This window comes from Anoplolepis gracilipes, chromosome 11 (assembly GCF_047496725.1).
Source record: "Anoplolepis gracilipes chromosome 11, ASM4749672v1, whole genome shotgun sequence".
Lineage (NCBI taxonomy): Eukaryota > Metazoa > Arthropoda > Insecta > Hymenoptera > Formicidae > Anoplolepis > Anoplolepis gracilipes.
The window spans coordinates 10,766,710-10,788,261 of NC_132980.1; the positions used below are offsets into that span (position 1 = coordinate 10,766,710).

At 34.0% G+C, this 21,552-nt stretch overlaps 1 protein-coding gene across 5 annotated transcripts in view; it reads left to right on the forward strand.

Moving 5' to 3' along the window:
* Positions 1-21,552, forward strand: part of LOC140670910 (uncharacterized) — a 199,299-nt gene that overhangs the window by 87,433 nt on the left and 90,314 nt on the right. For all 5 annotated transcript variants that reach the window (XM_072901762.1, XM_072901764.1, XM_072901763.1 and 2 more), the window contains one exon: positions 208-270. In XM_072901762.1, coding sequence (XP_072757863.1) covers positions 227-270 — 44 coding nt within the window. In that variant the 5' untranslated portion in view covers positions 208-226. The remainder of the gene's footprint in view (positions 1-207; positions 271-21,552) is intronic.

Below are 21,552 nucleotides of genomic sequence, written 5' to 3' on the forward strand. Positions count from 1 at the left end.
TTAATTGTCACAGGTATATCTTATAAAAAAAAGAAAAAAAAATAAACACATAAAATTATAAATATTTAGTAAACTATTTATGGAAATATGGTATCGTCAAAAAATTTAAGAGGCACAGTTATCTATGCATTTACTTATCTTATCGAGTATCAAGATGTATTCAGATTAACACAAAAATAACACGTTGCGTTTCTTTTCTGCTTTTAGATCGGGCGGTGGATGCCTGATGGCGCGGGCTGGAACACAACGCTGGAGAAATCCTGCTCCAGAGTAAGTAGATTCTCGACTCATTAATCACAGAATAAGCATGCGATAAGATACAATAAGATGCATAATCATTGGTTCTCTGGAAATTTGAAAGGAACGCGTAACCAAGTATCGGGAGACAAGAGTCGAATGCGAGATAAGATAATAAACGCTCGCAAATAGGAAATGTATCGTACTTTGGCGGCTTTATTTTCGGTTAAAATCTTCAATTTCGCGACTTTGTATCGCCAATCGCTTCGTGTTCGAAATTTCGCGGAACCTCGTATTTTTAAATCGCCGACGGACGGATGAATAAACAAATAAACAACGCTCTCGCCATTTTTACACGACGCGAAATCTGAAAAGTTTGCCGGGTTCGCACACCACTCCTCGCATCGAAGAGAGTTCGATATATAAAAATAGTGAAAGCGCGACGGCAGAACTTCTTTTTCGCGAGACCGACCGGATTTGAATAAACCCGAGGGGAGAGCGTTTCCCGACTCGCAAGTTTCTTGGAGATTGTGGAAGCTTGTTTTGCCTGAAACCGATGGCCGCGATCTCTTTTCTCCGGCTTTTTTCCTTACCAAAGATGTGAAAGCCACTGCGAATCACATAGACGGAGCCCAGCAAACTTAATGGAGGACTTTTAAATTAATAGATTTATCGATCGAGTCTCAATAGTTGTAAGGAGTATTTTAGTCTCCAAATTTTCTGGCTGCTATTTTCAGTTTTATCGCGCGGAATAATTTTCTTTTAAGGTCGGGCATTAATTGCTCTCGAGCACGAGAACTCGTGCGTTCGCGTCATCAGTTACGTAACGAATTGAGATGTATTTCATTGTCAGATCCGAGCGTTAAACGCGAAACAGATCGGGCATCATCTAATTCGAACGTGTCACGTCGAAAGAGCATTAAACCGCGATTTAAAATTCTAATGGAAAAAAAAAAAAAAAAAAAACATACACACAAAGCTCAAATAATATGGTCTTTTTCCTTCTGAACGTCCGGTTAAAAGCGGCGTATGTGCGTATATAAATGTGAGAAGGTAGGTAGAAGAATAATTCTCTCGGCTCGTTATACGCGAAATGGCGGAATACGTCGCGGTTGGGAGATTCAGTTTGTGTAACCGCGGCTCTTTGCGGCCGGGTTTCTCGGAGGATGCGAAGATTGCCTCTCGGTTCGTGGCGATGTACACAGCTGCTCGCCGTTCGAGTCCGCTATCCTTCAGACTCGATAGGGCAGACCGGAGAAGCTCCGGTATCTTTGATCAAAGACGCTTCTCCATTGGATACCCTGTCGTGATTTCGATGATGAATAATTGAGGAGCGAGCTACGAGAAATTTCGCCAGCATTATTTCATCGTCAAGCTCGCCGGCGAGTATCGAGCGTTAAATTTTTCTTCCCTCTCGTCATCATCGAGCGCGATCTTTTCAATATCAGTCAATATCAATCTTGTACGGATATATAATGTATCGCAATAACTTTTATTTTATGTTTGAAAGTGACGTCTGACTATGACAATTATTTTTCATACTAAAAGCACAATTACAGTCTGCGGAAAAATTAAACTTTTTATTTGATGATTTAATTGTAAATGTAAGCTAACTGATTTCCGCTAAAGATATCTGATAAATTAATCTATTATAGAATTTGCGCTTTTTTTATACTCGCCGATTATCGAATTTATCATACACAATCGTCGTCTATAAAATTCAATCACTTCTTTTTTATACATGTAAATCTTAAAATCATATCTATCGCTCTTCTTTTTTTTTCGGGACCCTGCAAAACACGCTGGAATAAAAATCGTATCTCAGCTTTACCCTTTGCACAGCTTTGCCGTCAGCTTGGAATTTAAATCGCTCGTGATCCTTAAAAGGATCAGAGACGAGTGCTTGGCAAAAGGGTTGATTTTGAATACACGCCACTTTTTTTCACGTCGTTCGTGTCGCGCGAAAGGTTCGTGTCGTTGAATTCGTTATCTTTAGGCAAATCGATGTGAAAAAGTAAGTAAAGTTGTAAAAAGAATAATATAATGAGATAATATTTTTGATATTTTTTTTTTTTTTTTTTTTTTTTTTTTTGTGTAGACGGAATTTACCTCGCGAGACTGTAATGAAAATTTTCTCTCGAAAATACACATCAAAGTCATCGACTTTGATCTTGATAGTCTTCGAGTTTCGGGAACCGATTGCTCCTTGATTAAAACGTCAAGATACGAATAAAGTTTTCCAATTAGAAGCGATCAAAGGTTTCTCGCGAATTGTAATATTCCTCTATATGAGCTTATACAAAAATATACATCAAGTAAATTAACGTATCGACGTTTGATTTTATAACGCGGTCTCGTTTACTTCTTTTTCTTCGCCAATTCCCTTTATAACGTCCCAATTACAGACAGTAGTCTGGATCGATTGTCTCGTTAGTCCGCCATCACTTTGAAAACGAGCGATTCGAAAGAAAGGACGTTCATCCTATACCGAAAGGTGGATTTTCTCGTGATGTTGTCGATTAATGCGTCGCGCGAGCCGGATTAATTATCAGTTATTACTCTCGCAGACGGATCACGCGGATAGACCATCAATTAACTACTTCACGAAACTTTGGTCGGCTTAACAAGCGACCGGTATCGATTTTGGCAGCGAGTAATGTTTTCATGGATCTTGTCTGCGTTTCTCTCTACTGCGCTCCCCGATAATACCGTCGGTGCACGATATATACCGCGAGTCTTTTCACGTACCTCCTGGCTCGCGATACATGTAACTTCTGTACACGAGAGAGCTGGCGCCCAAGATGGACTCTCTAAAAGATTGACTCTGGCGCGAGCGAGATTACGGGGTATTACGAGAGACGCCGCACGCTCTGCGTAGGATTGCGTGAAAAGCTCAAACGCTTTTTACTCGGATTTTCATTCTAAAGGTTATTTCACTTTTAATTTCTATTCGTTAAATTATATAAATTAACGCGTTAATTTTCCGGCGAAAAAAATCAGTATTTATATAATTTATAATAGAATTTATATATTTACTTATTATTTTAATAGAAGAAAATATACATATATTTTTTTTACTCGGATTTTTATTCTAAAGGTTATTTCACTTTTAATTTCTATTCGTTAAATTATATAAATTAACGCGTTCATTTTCCGGCGAAAAAAATCAGTATTTATAAAATTTATAATAGAATTTATATATTTACTTATTATTTTAATAGAAAAAAAATATATATTATATATATATATATATATATATATATATATATATATATATATATATTTTTATTAATTATTTGTTTCTAGAGATTCAGTTTTTTTATATTAAGAAAAATTGTGAGTTTTTCATAAAGCTGATATTGTTTTAAAAATAACTTATAAAAAAGTTATCTTTTATGTAAAAAACAAGATTGATTTTACAAAGAAATCTGTGATTAATAAATATTTTAGTTGTATATTGGGAGTATAACAAAAAATGATATCTCTATCGTTAATTATTATTAGCGATAGCAGAGTCAACATTGATGTTTTCACTCGTTTTACACTTAAATGAGCAAGATACTAAATGAAGTAAGAAAGTACATTAATCGGTGTGGTACAATTATTGAGATATATATTCCAACTAATTTTACCTCTCTGTAAGGTGTGAAACTCGTCAAGATTAACCTGCATGTGACTAACTTAGGTATGACAATCGAATAATGCGCTTTCGACCTACTGTCTACTCCGTGACAATGATGTATAGCCACGGAGAAATCGCACGATCTCGAATACGAAGAAACATTTCTTAACGATTGTCGAAGACAGAATAACGCGATATGTTTTTCTCCGCATCTTTCCACGTTCGCTTTCACAGCTTTTATGCTCGCGATAAAAGACATATTGTAAAACTTAATAAAAAGACTGGAATTCGAAAGTGGGACAAATTACGATTATTCGCAGGAACTGCGATTATTGTTCTGCGTCTGCATGTGACTCGAAATTTTCCCTCAATAACTATACATAATAATTATACTCTCGCGATCGCCTAGCACGAGACTTTCGTATTATTAAATGGTGACTTTAAGGAATCCGATTATCTCGAAGTAGAAAGGTTCGGCGTTAATTGATTCATTTCACAAGAGAAAAAATTAAATCCGCGCACTTTTGCTGCTGCATCATGTAGTTTGTAGCTCGTCTTTCAGCACCTCGACGAAATTGCCAGAGAGATAGATAGACATGTCGATACCGATAATGAGCCCGCGCCGCGGGAGTCGCCTTATTACACGATATTGCACAATGTAACGTGACGCAATAGCGGGCCGGCTGTTATCTCGATGACGGATCGTTAACAGCTGATTGTAAGGTTCGACGAAGCGTCACGCGTCTTACCTGCAATTTCACGCTTTACGCACCCGCGGCACACATCATCATCTCTCTGAGATTGTCGGATCACGGTCGATATATCGCACGTATCAAAATTGTTGGTCTGTTAATTCTTTTCCCGTTGAACCGATTCATATTATCGGCGCTATCTTTCCGCGATCATGGCCGCGTGACTGACAGAATTTCCGATCCCTTTTCGCACTTTCCGCCCCGAGTCATTAATGAGTGACGGTAATAATAGGACGATTGTCAAGAGGCAGCGCGAACATCATGATTGATAGCGAGTGATAAAGGCTGATGTATCCCGCGAGAACACGTGTTCGCACTATATTTTCCTTTCAAACGCTGATGCGTGTTAGTTGCAGTTAACTCCGACATTGTAAAATCACCCCGGGTTATTGTAATAAAATCACTTTGGTATAGTTTTGTCGAAATGGTTTTTTTTTTTTTTTTTTTTTTTTCCCCACAAAATCGATTAAACTGATAGAATCAGTTCTCCCTTCTCGATTATCAACATTCACTAAATTCATCTTTTTATTTTATATCTTATCATATATGAAAACTTAGAGTGAGATAAAAAGTGACAAGAGTTTTAATTAATTTGTCATGATGATAAGTACAAGTAACAAATATCATACACAACAATATATTAGGGTAAACTAGGGTATGATAGCCATAGGCTGTAATTTTTTCAATAATCGCTACATAGTGCGCTTTTTTAGTCTTTATCAAAGCTAATCGATATTTACAGTAGTTTATGTGCATACATTATTCGAAATGACGATATTGTGAATCTTACATCATATTTTTACTTTTGACTACCTGCAAAGTTTTTCATTTGTCCACTAAAAACTGTTAAATGACAGTTAAGCTATCGTAATCGACGTTAGACATATTATAAAGATATGTAAATTATTATATGATGTATAAATTTTATTTTCGTTTTCACTATTTTTCTATAAATATTATGGTCATCTTTTCCTTAAAAGTTGGGTAAGCTGGCCAATGCTTATGTTGTATTATTTTGATAATATAAAATTTTCCTTTTAATTTCGATAATATTACATAATTTAAGGTTCAGTGAAGATGATATGCCAAGCACTATTAAAAAATAACAAAAATAAAAGTATGTTTTTTGCATTTAAAAAAACTATGGCCATCCTACCCGAGTTTACCCTAAATGTTAGGCTTTATTAAAGAAACTCGACGTAATATGAGATGATGAAATATATAAAGTGTAAGTGAAAGGTGTAGTAAAAATAAGCGCGTTGAAACTGAAATATTTTATTTCATCGTATATAAGTTCTTTTAAATGTACGCTCGGATTATTACATAGAACCATAACGGCAAACATGATTGAATATAGATAATCGATAACGGTGCTTCTGAGCGATATAGCTGGCGAGCGATAATCCTCGCACAGAAACGATCGATCTCGCCGCGAATGTCGGAATTAAATGTGCGGCGGAAGAGACGCAGCCGTAGCGTGATCGGTCGCGTCAAACGGAACGGGACCGTGGGCGCTAATTAGAAATTAGGTTAACGACCGGAAATTACAAAACGTCCTCGGAGTGCCGTCGATCGATTCGCGCAGTTCCGTCGATGGAGGAGGATCGAATTTGCACGGACAAAATTTGAAGCCTCGCGAATTTGTAATTTTTACGGTTCGTCGGCTGAAAAATTGGCCCCACGATATTTTTGAACAAACATTTGCGCATTCGTAATAATTATTTATGCGATAAGGAAAAATTGCCTTCTGCAAATTAATAAATGTTATTAGCTAACTTAACATTATTAATTCGTTTAATTAAAGTTTTCTTTATATCACTGCGGAATTTTATCGTAAAATAGCGCTGAAACCCACGTTCGCTCGACGTCGGTTTGTCGGACGGCGACCTTAAATCATCTCGCGATGGTCTTTATCCTCAAAGAATCGCGGGAGATTAATTAGCCCCGACGACGCAGACTCTCTCTCTCTCTCTCTCTCTCTCTCTCTCTCTCTCTCTCTCTCGCGTCCGACACGTGAGAAGAAATCTTTCGCGATGGAGACAATTGCTGCACTCTCAAGATCAACCGCTATTGTTCGACGTTGGTGAAAGATTTTTGTTCCAGAAACATTAACCGACAATCATGTTTTCCGAATTTTATTGCTATCGATAATAAAGAGAGGAAAACTGCGCATGTCGATGAACTTATTAATCTTAAAATATTAATTATAAAATTTTTGTAGTATTTATGAAAAATTAAAAAAAACTGCATTTTTTATATCGATAATAATTTAACAAATAATAATTTTTAAATAAGAGAGAAAAAAAAAGAAAAAGAACGTTTCTTGTAATTTCTTTGATGTTAGACACAATTCATATAAAACAACACAAAAAAAGGATTACTTATGTACTCCTTTTCGCTATATTACAACAACAGCATGTAACAATACATTTACACATACATTTTGAATGTTGCTTTCAATGTTTACCTAGACATTAAATCAAACTCCCACATTCGACATCTTATTGAATCGAGGGGCGGAGATACAGTTTAACGAACTGTGCGGTAACGGAAGGAAGCTATTACAAAACTGATTCTCCGGCATCGATCGAATATGTGGAAATTCTTATTTATCCGACGACCCATAATCGATGGTTGGAGTTTCCCAGTTGGGTTTCGGGCTGCTCCAGGTTACACCAGGCGAAGAAATCAAGCGCGGCCAACTAGTCAGGCGGATGATCAATCGCCTGGAACATATCGGCCCCGCGTTACCGTGAGCGGGTATGCGAAGTAACGGACCGTTCAAAGATCAATGTTGATCGATGACGCAAACGGAGGAGATACACCCGGTACATCGATAATCACGTGAGAGACACGTGAGAGTTCTATTTGTTTGCTCGGCGTAAAACCTTTTATTAACATAGGGTAAGATGACCATAGTTTTTTTAAAATGCAAAAACCATACTTTTATTTTTGTTACTTTTTAATAGCGTTTGGCATATTATCTTCACTGAAGCTTAAATTACGTAATATTATCGAAATTAAAAGGAAAATATATTTAATAGAAATTTTATATTATCAAAATAGTACAACATAAGCATTGACCATCTTACCCAACTTTTAAGGAAAAGATGACCATAATATTTATAAAAAAATAGTGAAAACGAAAATAAAAATTATAGGTCATATAACAATTTACATATCTTTATAATATGTCTAACGTCGATTACGATAGCTTAACTGTCATTTATTCGACGTTGTAAGTTTTTAGTGGACAAATAAAAAACTTTCGCGGTAGTCAAAAGTAAAAATATGATGTAAGATTCACAATATCGTTATTTCGAGTAATGTATGCACGTAACTACTGTAAATATCAATTATCTTTGATAATGATTAAAAAAGCGCACTATGTAGCGATTATTGAAAAAGTTACAGCTTATGGCCATCTTTTCCGTATGGCCATCATACCCTAATTTACCCTATCGAGCGCGTCGCGAAAATAAAACAAGAGTCAAAATTGCATCGAGTCTATTAATAATAAGTCATTGTGTGGGACAATGTTAGTCGTGCTTCTTCTTCGTTTTGCAAAACGCGAAATAGTTTTTGACGATGTTTTAATGTAAAAAATTCTTTTGAAAATAGATGAATATTTGTTCAATTGTATTGAGAAATACGACTCTATTTTGAGATGTTAAATTTACTGATTTATACTATTGTTATCTTCCAACGCAGGGGACACTGATATAAATCGCTTTTGATTCCCTCAGAGTATTTTTCCTGCAATTACATGGAACATAATAAAAAAAAGTTCAGCGCGTCGCGTCTTTCATGTCGGCTTACGGCAGCAGAATTGTGAAAAATTTTAATGTAACCCGCTTATGGATTCCCGGGAGTATGAATTTATTTCATCCAAGGGAATGGAACAGCTGAGTGTATCAAGAGAGACGGACATCTGACAGAGGTGGAGAAATAATACATATTATATATATATATATATATATATATATATATTTGGCCTCATGAAAAATACATGTATAAAATATATATGTATGTCTCTGATAATATCTTTCTATCACTGAAATTCCATTTTGTTCAGACATTTTTTTCGAAGGTATCAAAATTAAATTCAAATGAAGAATTTTCGCGTGTTATAATAAAACTATAAGATATTTTTCGCTTAAATCTCATTTCATACACTCATCAGTTTTTCGTGAATATCAACCGCGATTCGGGTAACTAAGGTGTCGAGAGCGTGAGTTAATTTCTAGCAAACAGAGCGGCCCAGCCGTTTAATCTGTTAATTAGACTCGTAATCTCGGAATCAGTCTGTTGCCTACGGCGTCTGCGAAAATTCTCAAGATTCAGTCGGCGAGACGAGAGAGAGAGAGAGAGAGAGAGAGAGAGAGAGAGAGAGAGAGAGAGAGAGAGAGAGAAAGAGAAAGAGAAAGAGAGATCTTCGCCGAGAGAGTTTCTCTATACGAATAGAGCTGGGCAGAAGAGCCGAGTAGTTTGCTCATCTACTCGAGCCCTTGTTATTGGATCTGTTACTAGATAGAGTTTCGTTCCTTCCAACTGCCTCGGCAAAACACCCTTTTGCTTTGCTTGAGAATCGAACGGCAATTGAGTTTTACGATTTGAACATTGGCAACATTAAGTTTCTAAAGAAAATAGATTATTGTTCAGTAATAGGTTTCTTAAACTCGATAATTCTAATTGTTAATTTTTTTAAAGAAAAATACTTGATTATTATAGCGATTTTATTTTAATTTGTTAAATAAATTTTCAAAATTTTTAGTAACAATTGCGATTAATAAATTAGTAAAGTCAAATAGAATGGAGGAGAAACTGTCGAAAAAGCTGCGTGTTTTATAAATTATATGAATATTTTTACTGTTTTTTTTTTTTTTTTTTTTTTTTTTTGTGATGAAAACGTTTCTTGAATTAAAAGCCAAATAGATTAATTGCGTTTTAAGAAATAATTTTATTTATTAGATTAGATCGTCATTCCGCGAATTAAACATTACGTTGCAAAGATAGATGCGAGAATCTTCATTTCTTGGTATATTTATTACCCGAGTTAAGTATTCATCTCAGAGCTCCGCGAACCGTTAAACTTGATTTGCAATTTCAACGTTGAATTAAAATCTCTCTTATCTCGCTAGATGATGTAACAGAAAGGTACTTTCAGCCTTGTTACATCTCTTGTATGTTCAGTACCATCTAAAAAGAGAAGAAAAATAGACATCCTTGCGATGATAGATGTTAATCAGAAATATTTTTAATTTAATTCCATATTTAATCTATACAATCTTGAAATCAATAATAATACATCTTCTCAAGTCTACAGAAATATAACACATATGTTTCTTGGTAAATTATTCAAATTAATCAGACAGTTAATTAAAACATATATCTTTTTAAACAATTGTTTCGATGTTGCTTCCTTGAAGCGAGAAAATAGTTATCTTTGTACTTTGTACGTTGTATTTTGCGCGACATTTGATGTATCTCATCTTTATTTAAGAGCAGTATAACGAAGGAAAGGATCGATGGGGGACGATGGAAATTTTATCGGAGTCCGTCTACTGATAAGTGGGTAATCTCAGACTGAATCCCGTTAATTCTGCTTTGCAATTTTAATGGAGAATTAAAGTCATCTTTATTTCGAGAGCTAAAATATCGGTGCTAGTTTGTTCTCTGTCGCACACCTTTGTTATCGGAACTCGGAACTCGAGTGACGACGTATTTTTCTTCGTAAACTATACTAGAATCCTTCTCACTAACTACAATCTCTTGACAATCATTAGTTTAGTTAAGGCGGCCACGTCGAGTGCATGACGAACTAAAATTCTGGCACGGAAATCGCGACGCGACACGTAGACGGCACAGAAGGAAAAATTAATCTGACACCTTTAATTAAGAGATCCGCATCCAACGTTGAACAGGATCTTCGACCGGTAATTGTATTTTGTAACTGCTTTTTTTTTTTCACTTTTAAGACTACGAAAGAGAGAATGAAAAATCCAGCCAGATTGTGGATCTCGCGGGTAAGAATTTTCCGCGCGACGAGCCGCGAGCACGGCGTTGTTTTCCGACGTTTGCCAGACGCGCTACCGCCATTGTTCCGTTACAAAGGATTGTTTTATAGTGAAATTGTTTCGCGGCGGTTTCGCGGTTCCGCGCTTGAGAGATGAGGGCGGATTAAAACAACGAATTTGTGTCTTTACGCTCGCTATATTTCATTAACATAATATATAGTCGCTTCCAAAGTAGATGATTTTGATAAAATGCCATGGATTAAAATATTGTTATTTTTATTTAATTCAAGCTTAATATTAATTAGGAGCCTAAAGGAAGAATAGGTTTTTTGACATTTTGGGAAGTTTTATTTTGTAGTTATCTACATATATATTATTTATTCTTAATCCTTGCCTTTTTCGGCTTAGGATGGCTTCCAGCTTACATGTTTTACGTATTTACATATAACCATTTCATATCTTAAATTCTATAAACTATATAAATACGCTCACTAATTCTACCACATATAATCCAAAAATATATCCTATAAAATAAAGTAAACTAAACTGAAATGAAGAAAAAAACTCCATAAAAATATAGAAAATATAATAAATATGATACATATATGTATATAAATATAAACATCTAAATATATATAAATATCTATATATACAAACATATACATACATAAACTATAATCTATAATTCCTTGAAACCAAATCTGTCAATCTATTTTTATCCAGAATTTTAAGTTAAAATCAAAATCCAAATTAAAATCAGAAATTACAATTAAACTTAAATTAAACTTAAAATTAAAACTTAAAATCAAAATCAAAATTAGAATTAAAATAAAAATTAAAATGAAAATTAAAATAAAAATTAAAATTAATTTTATATATATATATATATATATATATATATATTATATATTATATTTAGAAAAATTCGTTTGCTGTCTTATTTTGTAAGTTTTGCGTTAATTGTTTTGAGAATACTTATAAATGAGGTCTGAGAAAAATTGAAAATAATAATTGTCATAAATATAGTATTATAATTCGTGACACAGCTTTTTCATCTATTTCTACAATATTACTTGAAAATAGGTCATTAGAGGAAGAAATTGTAAAATGCGCTAAGCATGAGACATTGACGTACTCCACATTAAAACTGGCTCTTTCTATGAAAAATGAATTATCTGTTCATAATAAACTTTGTTTATATCAGAAGCCGGAAGGTGTAGCCAAATTAAAGCGATAAGCGAAATGTTTAGTATAAATATGGAAAAGAGGATCTTGTATCTAAAATAATGCGCATACTATGTGTTTATACCGTGTCTTTCTCTCTTCTGCTTTCCATATCTCTCTCTCTCTCTCTCTCTCTCTCTCTCTCTCTCTCTCTCTCTCTCTCTTTTTCTTTTACATAAGCGCATCGAAGTTTCATTTATTGTCGTCTTCTTCGTGCTACATGCTCCCCGCGGAACAATCCAATTTACGATCGATCAAACTTTACGACACTTTCGCGATTCTTAGACGTACGTATAACTGGAGAATGCATGCGCGTATCTGCCAAAGACACCTCGTAAAGCATCCCCGTAAAGTATTGTGCGATCTCTACTTGGCAACGACGGAGACGACGACGACGACATATTGTATGATCACGCGAATTCGTCGCATCTCTACACGACTGATTATGAGAGGACCAAGAGCTGCCAAAAAAACCTCTGCTTTTCACTGACGACGCGAAAATTTGCGTTTAGCTTTAAACTCAATTTTAATGTATAATCGCGATAAAATGAATAAATAAATAATAGCATCTAATATCCACATCTAATTAATCTCGCTATGCAAGACATGCAAAATTTGTTCTACATAATATTTATTTATATTATACCAAAAATATATATAAATATAACACATATTCTCTGTTAATATATGTTTCTCTGTGACAGAATGCATATGCGATAATAATTATTAAAATATTAATTAAATAAATATTTTTACTCGTATACTTATAATATTGAATAAAAATATCACACGTGATTTCTTGTATATATATATTATTTGATTTTTATTATTATTATATTTTCTCTGTACAGAAAAATTACTATTATATTATTTCGTAATGGAGTACAGAATACAGAGGCTTTACACGTGCAGCGCAAAGCGTATTACGGGGAAAAAACATCGCGGATGAGTCCCGGAATTAGTCGACGGCGGGCGTTACACGCAAACAGTCGTGCAAGGATAAAATGATACCAGGCACGGCAGCATCCTTTTGCCTCATTCGCGCTTATCCGTTGCTTTTCCGCGTATTTCGACGTGATCGACCATTTGCTCGATCGAGCGAGTTTTGTAATAAATTGCAGAGAAGTATCAGTGGACACCCGCGAGTGTCAGGAGATGTGTCTAAGGGTCGCGAATTCCTCGGAAACGGTGTTTCGGATTGCGGAAGGGGGAAGAGTGAAATCGAATGTCAGTAGTGTCAAATTTAAGGACGGACGATCGATTCATTATCCATATTTATTAATCCGCGAAAAACCGAACTTTTTGAATGTACATACACGATGATTTTATTATCATTCGTGCGGCGACATGTAAGCGACATGTAAGAAATCGAGACTGTCGTAAAAAATGTCACTCGAGTGCTTTGAAGATGCATCGACGAAGGATTAGAAGGAGATGAGCAGGCCTGGACCTCGAGCTTTGTGAGATCGATCAGATAATTTATTATTTTACATATAAGGTAATTTGTTACGTTTATTTATTCGCGAAATTAATTCTTTGTCGCGATCATCGTATAGTATATTTATATTCCATTTGAGTATATGTAAAGCTGGCGTCTCGCTTCGTGGAAATTTATTAATTGTTGAGAGTTTCGGCTTTATTTTTAATAATTCTAGAATTTTTGATAGATTAAATAAATTGTTCCTGCCATTAAAAAAATGGCTCGAGAAAATATCGAAACGGCAAGTTCAGGCTGTGTCTCACTTTGTCTGACGATTTTGTTAACATTTTTTATCAGATTTTAAGCACTTGATAATTATAAACAGTTCTATCTGTAAAAATTATTAGAATATTAATTAAACAAATTGAATCGTTCAAAACGCTTAACGTGTATAAATACCGAGGTGAGACACTGGTCGTATTTATAGTACTATCAACTTTAAATAAGCTTCTGTTATTAGATGAGATTTCGTGTTATATATCCAAATGATTTAATGTGTCAAGTGATTTAATTTGTTTAATAAATATTCTAGTAATGGAGCCACACTGAAGTCTCGCTAGAAATTTAAACTAATTGCAGAATAATACGAAATCTCATTTAAAGACGATAGAACTATCGAAATACGACTGACGTTCTCACCTCGATACTTACACGTTTGACGTCTCGGACGATATCTAATTTGTTTAATAAATATTCTAATAATTTTTATGTATAGAACTCTCTCTAGAAATTAAAAGTGATTACGGAATAACAGGAAATTTCACTTTTAAAGTCGATAGAACTATCGAAATACGACATAATTGTTTGGCGTTTCGGGCGATCTAATTTATTTTTAATAAATATTTTAATAATTTTCACGCATATAGAACATTTTGTAGAACTATTGTATGGACAAAGCTATCACTCAAAAAAATAATCTTGTAACTTTAAGAAAAATTTTCTAGGTGTAAAAAAAATTAACTGAAATAAATAAATGATTAGCAAATACTATGATACTGCATGTTTTGTACTTAATCAATTTAAATGACAGAGACAGAATTTATATTTGTATTATTAGTGTAATTTAGACAGAAAATTGTTCTGTGGTGTCTATCTTTAATGCCTATTGTTAAGAACAATTATATTTGTGACTAATATTTGGCAATGGGATCTAAATTTTTTCTAGAGGTATTGCTAGAATATTGCTGCTATAAATTCTATACGTGACAAACAATATTCTAGCAGATATAAAAAATATCAATAAATTTTAATTGAGACATCTAGAAATCTATTTACATTAGCAACATATTTTTTGAGTGATTTGTTTAATCTATCAAGAAATTTAGAATTATTAACTCTTACTCTGTATTTTATTTTTGGCACCTTCTAACTGTACAGGTGGGTATTTTCGATAAGTTTATTAATATGTAAAAGTGTTTTAAAAAATCTGAAAAAAATGTACTATATATACTATATACCTACCTTCTTTGAACATTCTAAATAAGACTTCTAATAAGACTAAAATAATAAATTTGAAAAATAATTTACTTAAATATATTATTTCATGATTATTTGTTTTTGAGAAATTGACGTTGTTAGAAAAATCACAGACAAAAATGATCCACCAGTATGGAATAAGAGTTAATAATCAAGCTAGAAAGTCAACAATTAATAAGTTTCTACGAAGTGAAATATGCCATTATACACATCTATTGATCTATTTAATAATATATTGCACTTTCGGTACCAATATATTCTTAATAGTCGATTCCGATAATCCGTCGTGATTCCGTTAGATTCTATTCGTGATTGGCTGCAATTTTCCGAGACCATCGCGCGTTGCATTTCGAAAGGAACGAGCGTCGATCGACGGTCGGAAGCTTCGTACACGTTACGTGCCGCAAACCGGCCGCGAAAAGGGCCAGTTTTCCGTCGATGCGATGGTCCGCGTCCTGAATAAGCGTCGACACAATCGCATAAAGTACGTATATACACATATGTACGCGCGCGCGCGCGCACACACACACACACACACACACACACATTCGCGGACGCTACATTCTCGATTACGCGACCGCAATTGCAATATCCCCGCAATCGGTACACAGTAGCTTCGTTATACCATTCGCGTCAGTGTAAATTGCTGGACCGTTGATATCTGCGTTACGATCGCCTACGTCACGATTTATAAAATGTGATTGCAGGCGGCACGTGCGGCGAAAGCCTACACCCACGCACACACATATCGCGCGCGTCCCCACCTTTTTCCACACGTTTTCTCTTTTTCTCTCTCTCTCTCTCTTCTCTTTCGCGAATTCGAATATAACGCGCTAAACGTTATCAGGTAGATTAATGGCTGCGGTTATATAAATATTATTCACATTTATGGACATTTTTCTAGAATTATAACATTCTCTTTATTACATATTTTTTACTTTATATTTTTTTACACGTAACGAATTATATAAGTGTTACAATATTAATAAATTTTATTTAAATAAACTAGAGTTTGGGATGAAATTTTGCAGAATTAATCACAATATTTTTATTGAGAGGAATGTAATCTTAAAATTTGTCAAATTATTTCTTATCAGATTTGATAAGATTTTGCATTAAAATTCTGCGGGATAAGATTTGAATAAAACTTACATGAATGCAATGCCGAGAGTACTAGAAGTTACAAAATTGTATCCAAATTTTGCTCGACAACAGTGTTTAAAGCACTCTAAACTCGGCGGTTGATCGCGCAACTTGAAAAGGAGATCTTGACTCACAGTTTCGCCAACGGCTTCATTCCCTGCTCGCGATTTTCCGTTGTTCTCTCCGACGACGTTGTAACCCCGACGGGGTTTACAACGAGTTGCCTTTGACGCATCTAACCTTTCCCTTGCGCCTTCCGGCATCGAGCAATCGTTCTCTCACTGACATCAGCTCTTCGAAGAGTGTCAAGTAACGCGTCGCTCGTTAAATTTCGTAAAATCGTGTATCTTATCGTGGATCTAAATAATTAGCGATTATCGCAACAGTATCACCATTTCCGACAAAACTTCTGAAGCAAACACGTGCTTTTGCCGCGACACGTAATTACCGAGTGATATAAATGTGGCATTTATCCCTAAAACATTTAATCTAAAAGAACGTTAGAAATGTCAAGGGTTGGGCCTATATTATATTTTTAGCGATGTAATAATTTGTAAGAGAAATTATATCAATTATTCGCGTGTGGAAACAAAGTGTAGATATTTTTAGACTTACAATTAGTAAAAATTATTTCTCGGGCTTTTAGTAAACGAAGGGTGAACTTTTAATATCAGAAATTGTTTGTCGGAAATCTAATGTGTAGTATTAGAGACAAAACGCACGTGGGAGATTTAAAGATGTCCGTCTTGAGCGCGAAGGGCGTGATAACGTCGTAACTCTGCGTCCTTCGGATCATCTTATAATTAACGAGCTTCGAGATTCTTACGGCGGCGGTTACCGAGGTCACGAAGTCGAGGAACACATAGCGTGGTGAACACACCGCGCTGTAAAAACGCGACTGACGGCGAAACCGCGATAAACAATGGACCATGGCGGAGCTGCGCACGGTTGCTCACTTAATTAGCATGCAACATGCCGCTCCTACGGGTCGCCAAAGTAAGCCGGGATAAAAGAGAAACGACGTGCTAGGAGATCAGATCCCCGGGACTAAGAAACGGCGGAAACGTATAATCCTGTGTTTGCGTTTCGTAGGGGTGAAAGTTTAAAAATTTAGACTCAGTCTGGATAATAGAACGAAATAGTCTACTCTTAACAGAGTAAACGTTTCGCGATTTAAGAATAAAAATATACACCGATAAGACTATTAGTTTTTAGAAAGAAAAAAAGTTTTGAAATTAAATACACAGTAATACAGTAAATTGTAGTTTTGTTTAAATAAAATGTTGTTGGAATATTTTTTTTTAATTTTTCGAGACTGATAGAAAAAAATATAAGTATAGGAAACATTTATTTGAAATGTAAAATAGTTAAATTTATTTTATAATTGAAAAATAATAATTTTAAAAAGTTTTAAAAAATTCTTTTATTTGAAATGATGTTTGAAGTTTTTAAACACACTTGCATTATTTTAAATACTATTTTTCTGTATCTTATCGTTTTAAATGTTATTTTAATTATTATTTAGTAAAAGAAATGATTCGAGAAGAGATATACTAATTTCGCAGATATTTATAGCTATGTTTAGTAAAGTATGTATATAAAATAATGGATTATTAGAAGACTTATTTACAAAAATTAGGGAATACGATTTAATAGAACATAAAAATAGATCTTGGAAACATAAATTAAAGGAAGAAATAAATAGAATAAATAAATATTTACAGAGAAATTATTATTCGAAAATTGTATTACTTATTCAGTAAGAGAAATAGTTATTTCAATCGATTACTCGAAGTTCAGGTGTATGTATATACATATATAAAATAAGAAATACATATTTAAAATATTTATTTATATTTGTTAATTCATTGAAAATAAAAGAAATTGAATATTTTATAAATAGAATTTTAGTTAACACTTTATCTACAAAATTTATTTATAGCATTTTATTTAGAATCTTATCTAGGATTTTAATTATAAATGACTTATTTTTTTCATTAATTATTTATATTTTAGTAAGGGAAATTTTACACACAAATTTTTAATAAAAATGTCTTTCCATCTCTATGATCATCAAATTATTTCGCCAAAGCTCTTGGCCATAGTGTAACATTTTGCCAAGCGACTTCGAGGCGCCACCGAGAGACCCCGACATTCTCTTGACATGCACTCTCGAAAGTGTCCTCATCCTTGAACCGTTGTGATCCCCGATGTTATCCCGCGTACGCAAAGTAGATCGTGTTGCACGATGGGGAGGCGAAAGTGGCAAAAATGTTAAACTATGGTGGACGCGCTCTCTTCGTATGATGACTCACGTCAAATGACACTGCGTAATGTATCCCTTGCGCGTTAAATCGGTGTAATTAAACACCAGACGGAATTTAACACGTGTTTCGCTAACTATGCAATCGTATTTTTAACTAAAAAATAACAGACATTACTTGTAGCAATCGATTGTCTTTGTCATTGCCAATAAATTTTCACAGTTCACATTTTATCTATCTACAAATTTCTCTACGTAATTAGTTGTATCGCTTATTTTAATATTAATTTCAGAATATAATTTTTAATCTGTAAATTACACTTCAAAAGAATCTTGAAAAAATAAAATAGAATCAAAATTTTACATCACGAGAAGATTACAAAATTGAATCTTTTCTCACCCCACCCAAAACAAAGACTTTTCGCTACTGTCATTACATTTATTATATTAAAATCTACGATAACGACAAGGATGAAGAATATTGGATAAAATATTATATATATATATATATATATATCGATAAAATATTTGATATAACAAAGAAGGGGGCAGGAACAAATATTTGAGGTCTTAAAATACACTCGGTCGTGCAACACGACACACGCGTTGGATGCGATATTAACGATGCTTTTCGCGCTAATGCGATTCCTGGTGTCTGCTAGGATTTTTAGTGCTGTCAATTATAATTATATTTAAAGTGACATCGTCCGTATCTGGCTGTATAGAAGTCACGTGAGGGCATTGAACTTTCGCGACCCCCGGCGCGTTCAAGCTTGTCGATACGAAGAAGATCGCGGATCAAGATCGTTTTTCGCGATCTTGATATTTAATTGCAAAAATCGACCGTCGCGTTTTTTTCGGTGAACCGATGTAATTATAACCATATATATGTAGGAATCGTTGACGTTTGTCGAGCAAGGCGTTGAACCGAAATTATTAACATTCAACGCTCTCGCGCTCCGACGTACATAGCTTTTAGATATAATTATAGCGCAAGTTTTAACATGAAGAATTCACGAGCGCGTCATCTCCACTTGTGCCACGATGTTGAACCAATTTCGCAAAAGCGCGAGAAGGATAGTGCCAAATCGCTTGCCTGCTATTCCGCAAATACTGCCGTCAGTTTGCGGAACGACATTGTTGGATGTCGTGTTTATTGTATCGATGTTATTCATGAGACAGATCAAGAAACATCTCTCTGCAATATTCGTGACTAGACTGTTCACTTTGGATGTTTACACATTTAAATGTGAAGAGAGATGCACGTGCATATTCTCTGATAAGTAAACTAGGGTATGATGGCCATAGGTAATTTTTTCAATAATCGCTACATAGTGCACTTTTTTAGTCATTATCAAAGATAATCGATGTTTACAGTAGTTTACGTGCGTACATTATTTGAAATAACGATATTGCGAATTTTATATCATATTTTTACTTTTGACTACCTGCAAAGTTTTTCATTTGTCCACGAAAAACTGTTAAATGACAGTTAAGCTATCGTAATCGACGTTAGACATATTATAAAGATATGTAAATTGTTATATTACCTATATAATTTTTATTTTCGTTTTCACTATTTTTTTTATAAATATTATGGCCATCTTTTCCTTAAAAGTTGGGTAAGCTGGCCAATGCTTATGTTGTACTATTTTGATAATATAAAATTTTCCTTTTAATTTCGATAAAATTACGTAATTTAAGCTTTAGGGAAGATAATATGCCAAACACTGTTAAAAAATAAAAATAAAAGTATGTTTTTTGCATTTTAAAAAACTATGGCCATCTTACCCGACTTTACCCTAATATAATTATATAAATAGAATAAGATTGCAATATACGCACGTATGATAGATATAAATAACTGATATTAAATTTTAATTTATCTAGTTTCGATTTTTTAAATATATAAAGAAACATTATTTCGTAAAAGAGAAATATATTATTCACGTAATGGATGATTTATAAGTTGTTATCTCTATGTTGGTTTGCGATTTCCCGCTGATTGATATTTCATTAATACAACGTATTAAAACAATTTAATACGTTGTATTAATGAAATTGTTTTAATGTAACAAGTTTGAATTGAATTCGATGTGACGTTGGCGGTGACATTGCTAGTTTAACAGAGGTATCGCAAACAGGATACGGGCGGTTAGTATTTCTGCGTATATTCAAATGAGATATTCGTCGGTATGATACGGTACTTAGGTATTAGCGACCTTAGTAGACCTTACGAGCGCTCGTCCGCGGTTGTAACTCTAATTGGTGGCGGTAGCAGAGAAGCGTGTCTCGAGTAGAGAATGATGTGGTTGAAGGAGAAGGATCGTGCATCTCACAGTATCATAGCGTTTGAATTAGTGTTCCCTGTGGAATCTCTGAAATGAAATAAGTGTCTCGTTACAAGATGTAGAAAAGTAACGAGGCAATTTTGTGAAATTGCGATTGATATACACGAATTAAAATGCATTGAAAATTTTTTAGTATTAATAAATTTATAAAATAAATATTTTATATAGATATAATATTAAAAAAAAAAAAAAAAAAAAAAAAAAAAAACAAAGGTACATAAATTTTTGTCGATGATAACGTATTTTAGTACTTATAATCGTTCAGTATGAAAATTTGCTGTGTTTTTTAATTGATAAATTAAAGTACGATCGCGTTTGTTTTCTTGGACACTCGACAAGACTTTTTTACAAAGTTATCTTAATCTTATCTTATCTTATGATATGCGAGATTGATGTTAATTAACCGTCGCCAATTCTGCTATTGACAAACTAATTGCTTTTACACTCTCTAGTGGATACAATTAACACAGCGTGCAAGGGTTACCCCAATAGGAATAGAGACGTGGTGATTGCTTGCAACTGGACACAATCTACTGTATATTGATCGAAGGCAGACGAATGATACACTTTTCTGTGTTCCTTTTTTTATTATTATTTTGTTATCACAATATCTAAAAACGTCATAGAAAAAAAATATCTTATATGAAGAAGTGAATGTTTTAAATGGAGAAAGAGGTGAAAATGTTGCAATAAAATGTGTTCAACTTATATTGGAGATTCTACACGAAAAAGAAGCTCTAATTATAATATGAGAAAAAGTATTCTAAATTAAAAATTAGATATGAAACAATAGCACATGATAGATAAAATAATGTGACAATGGGACGAAGAATCCTTGCATTTCTCTTTTTTTTTTTTCAAGAATACAAATTACGCTGATTAAAACACGCTCGATGACATTCTTCATTAAATTATAGGGATTTGTACGACATATATCTATTCGGCGTTATTAAATTGCAATTTCAACTTTATTACTTTTTGCGCGAT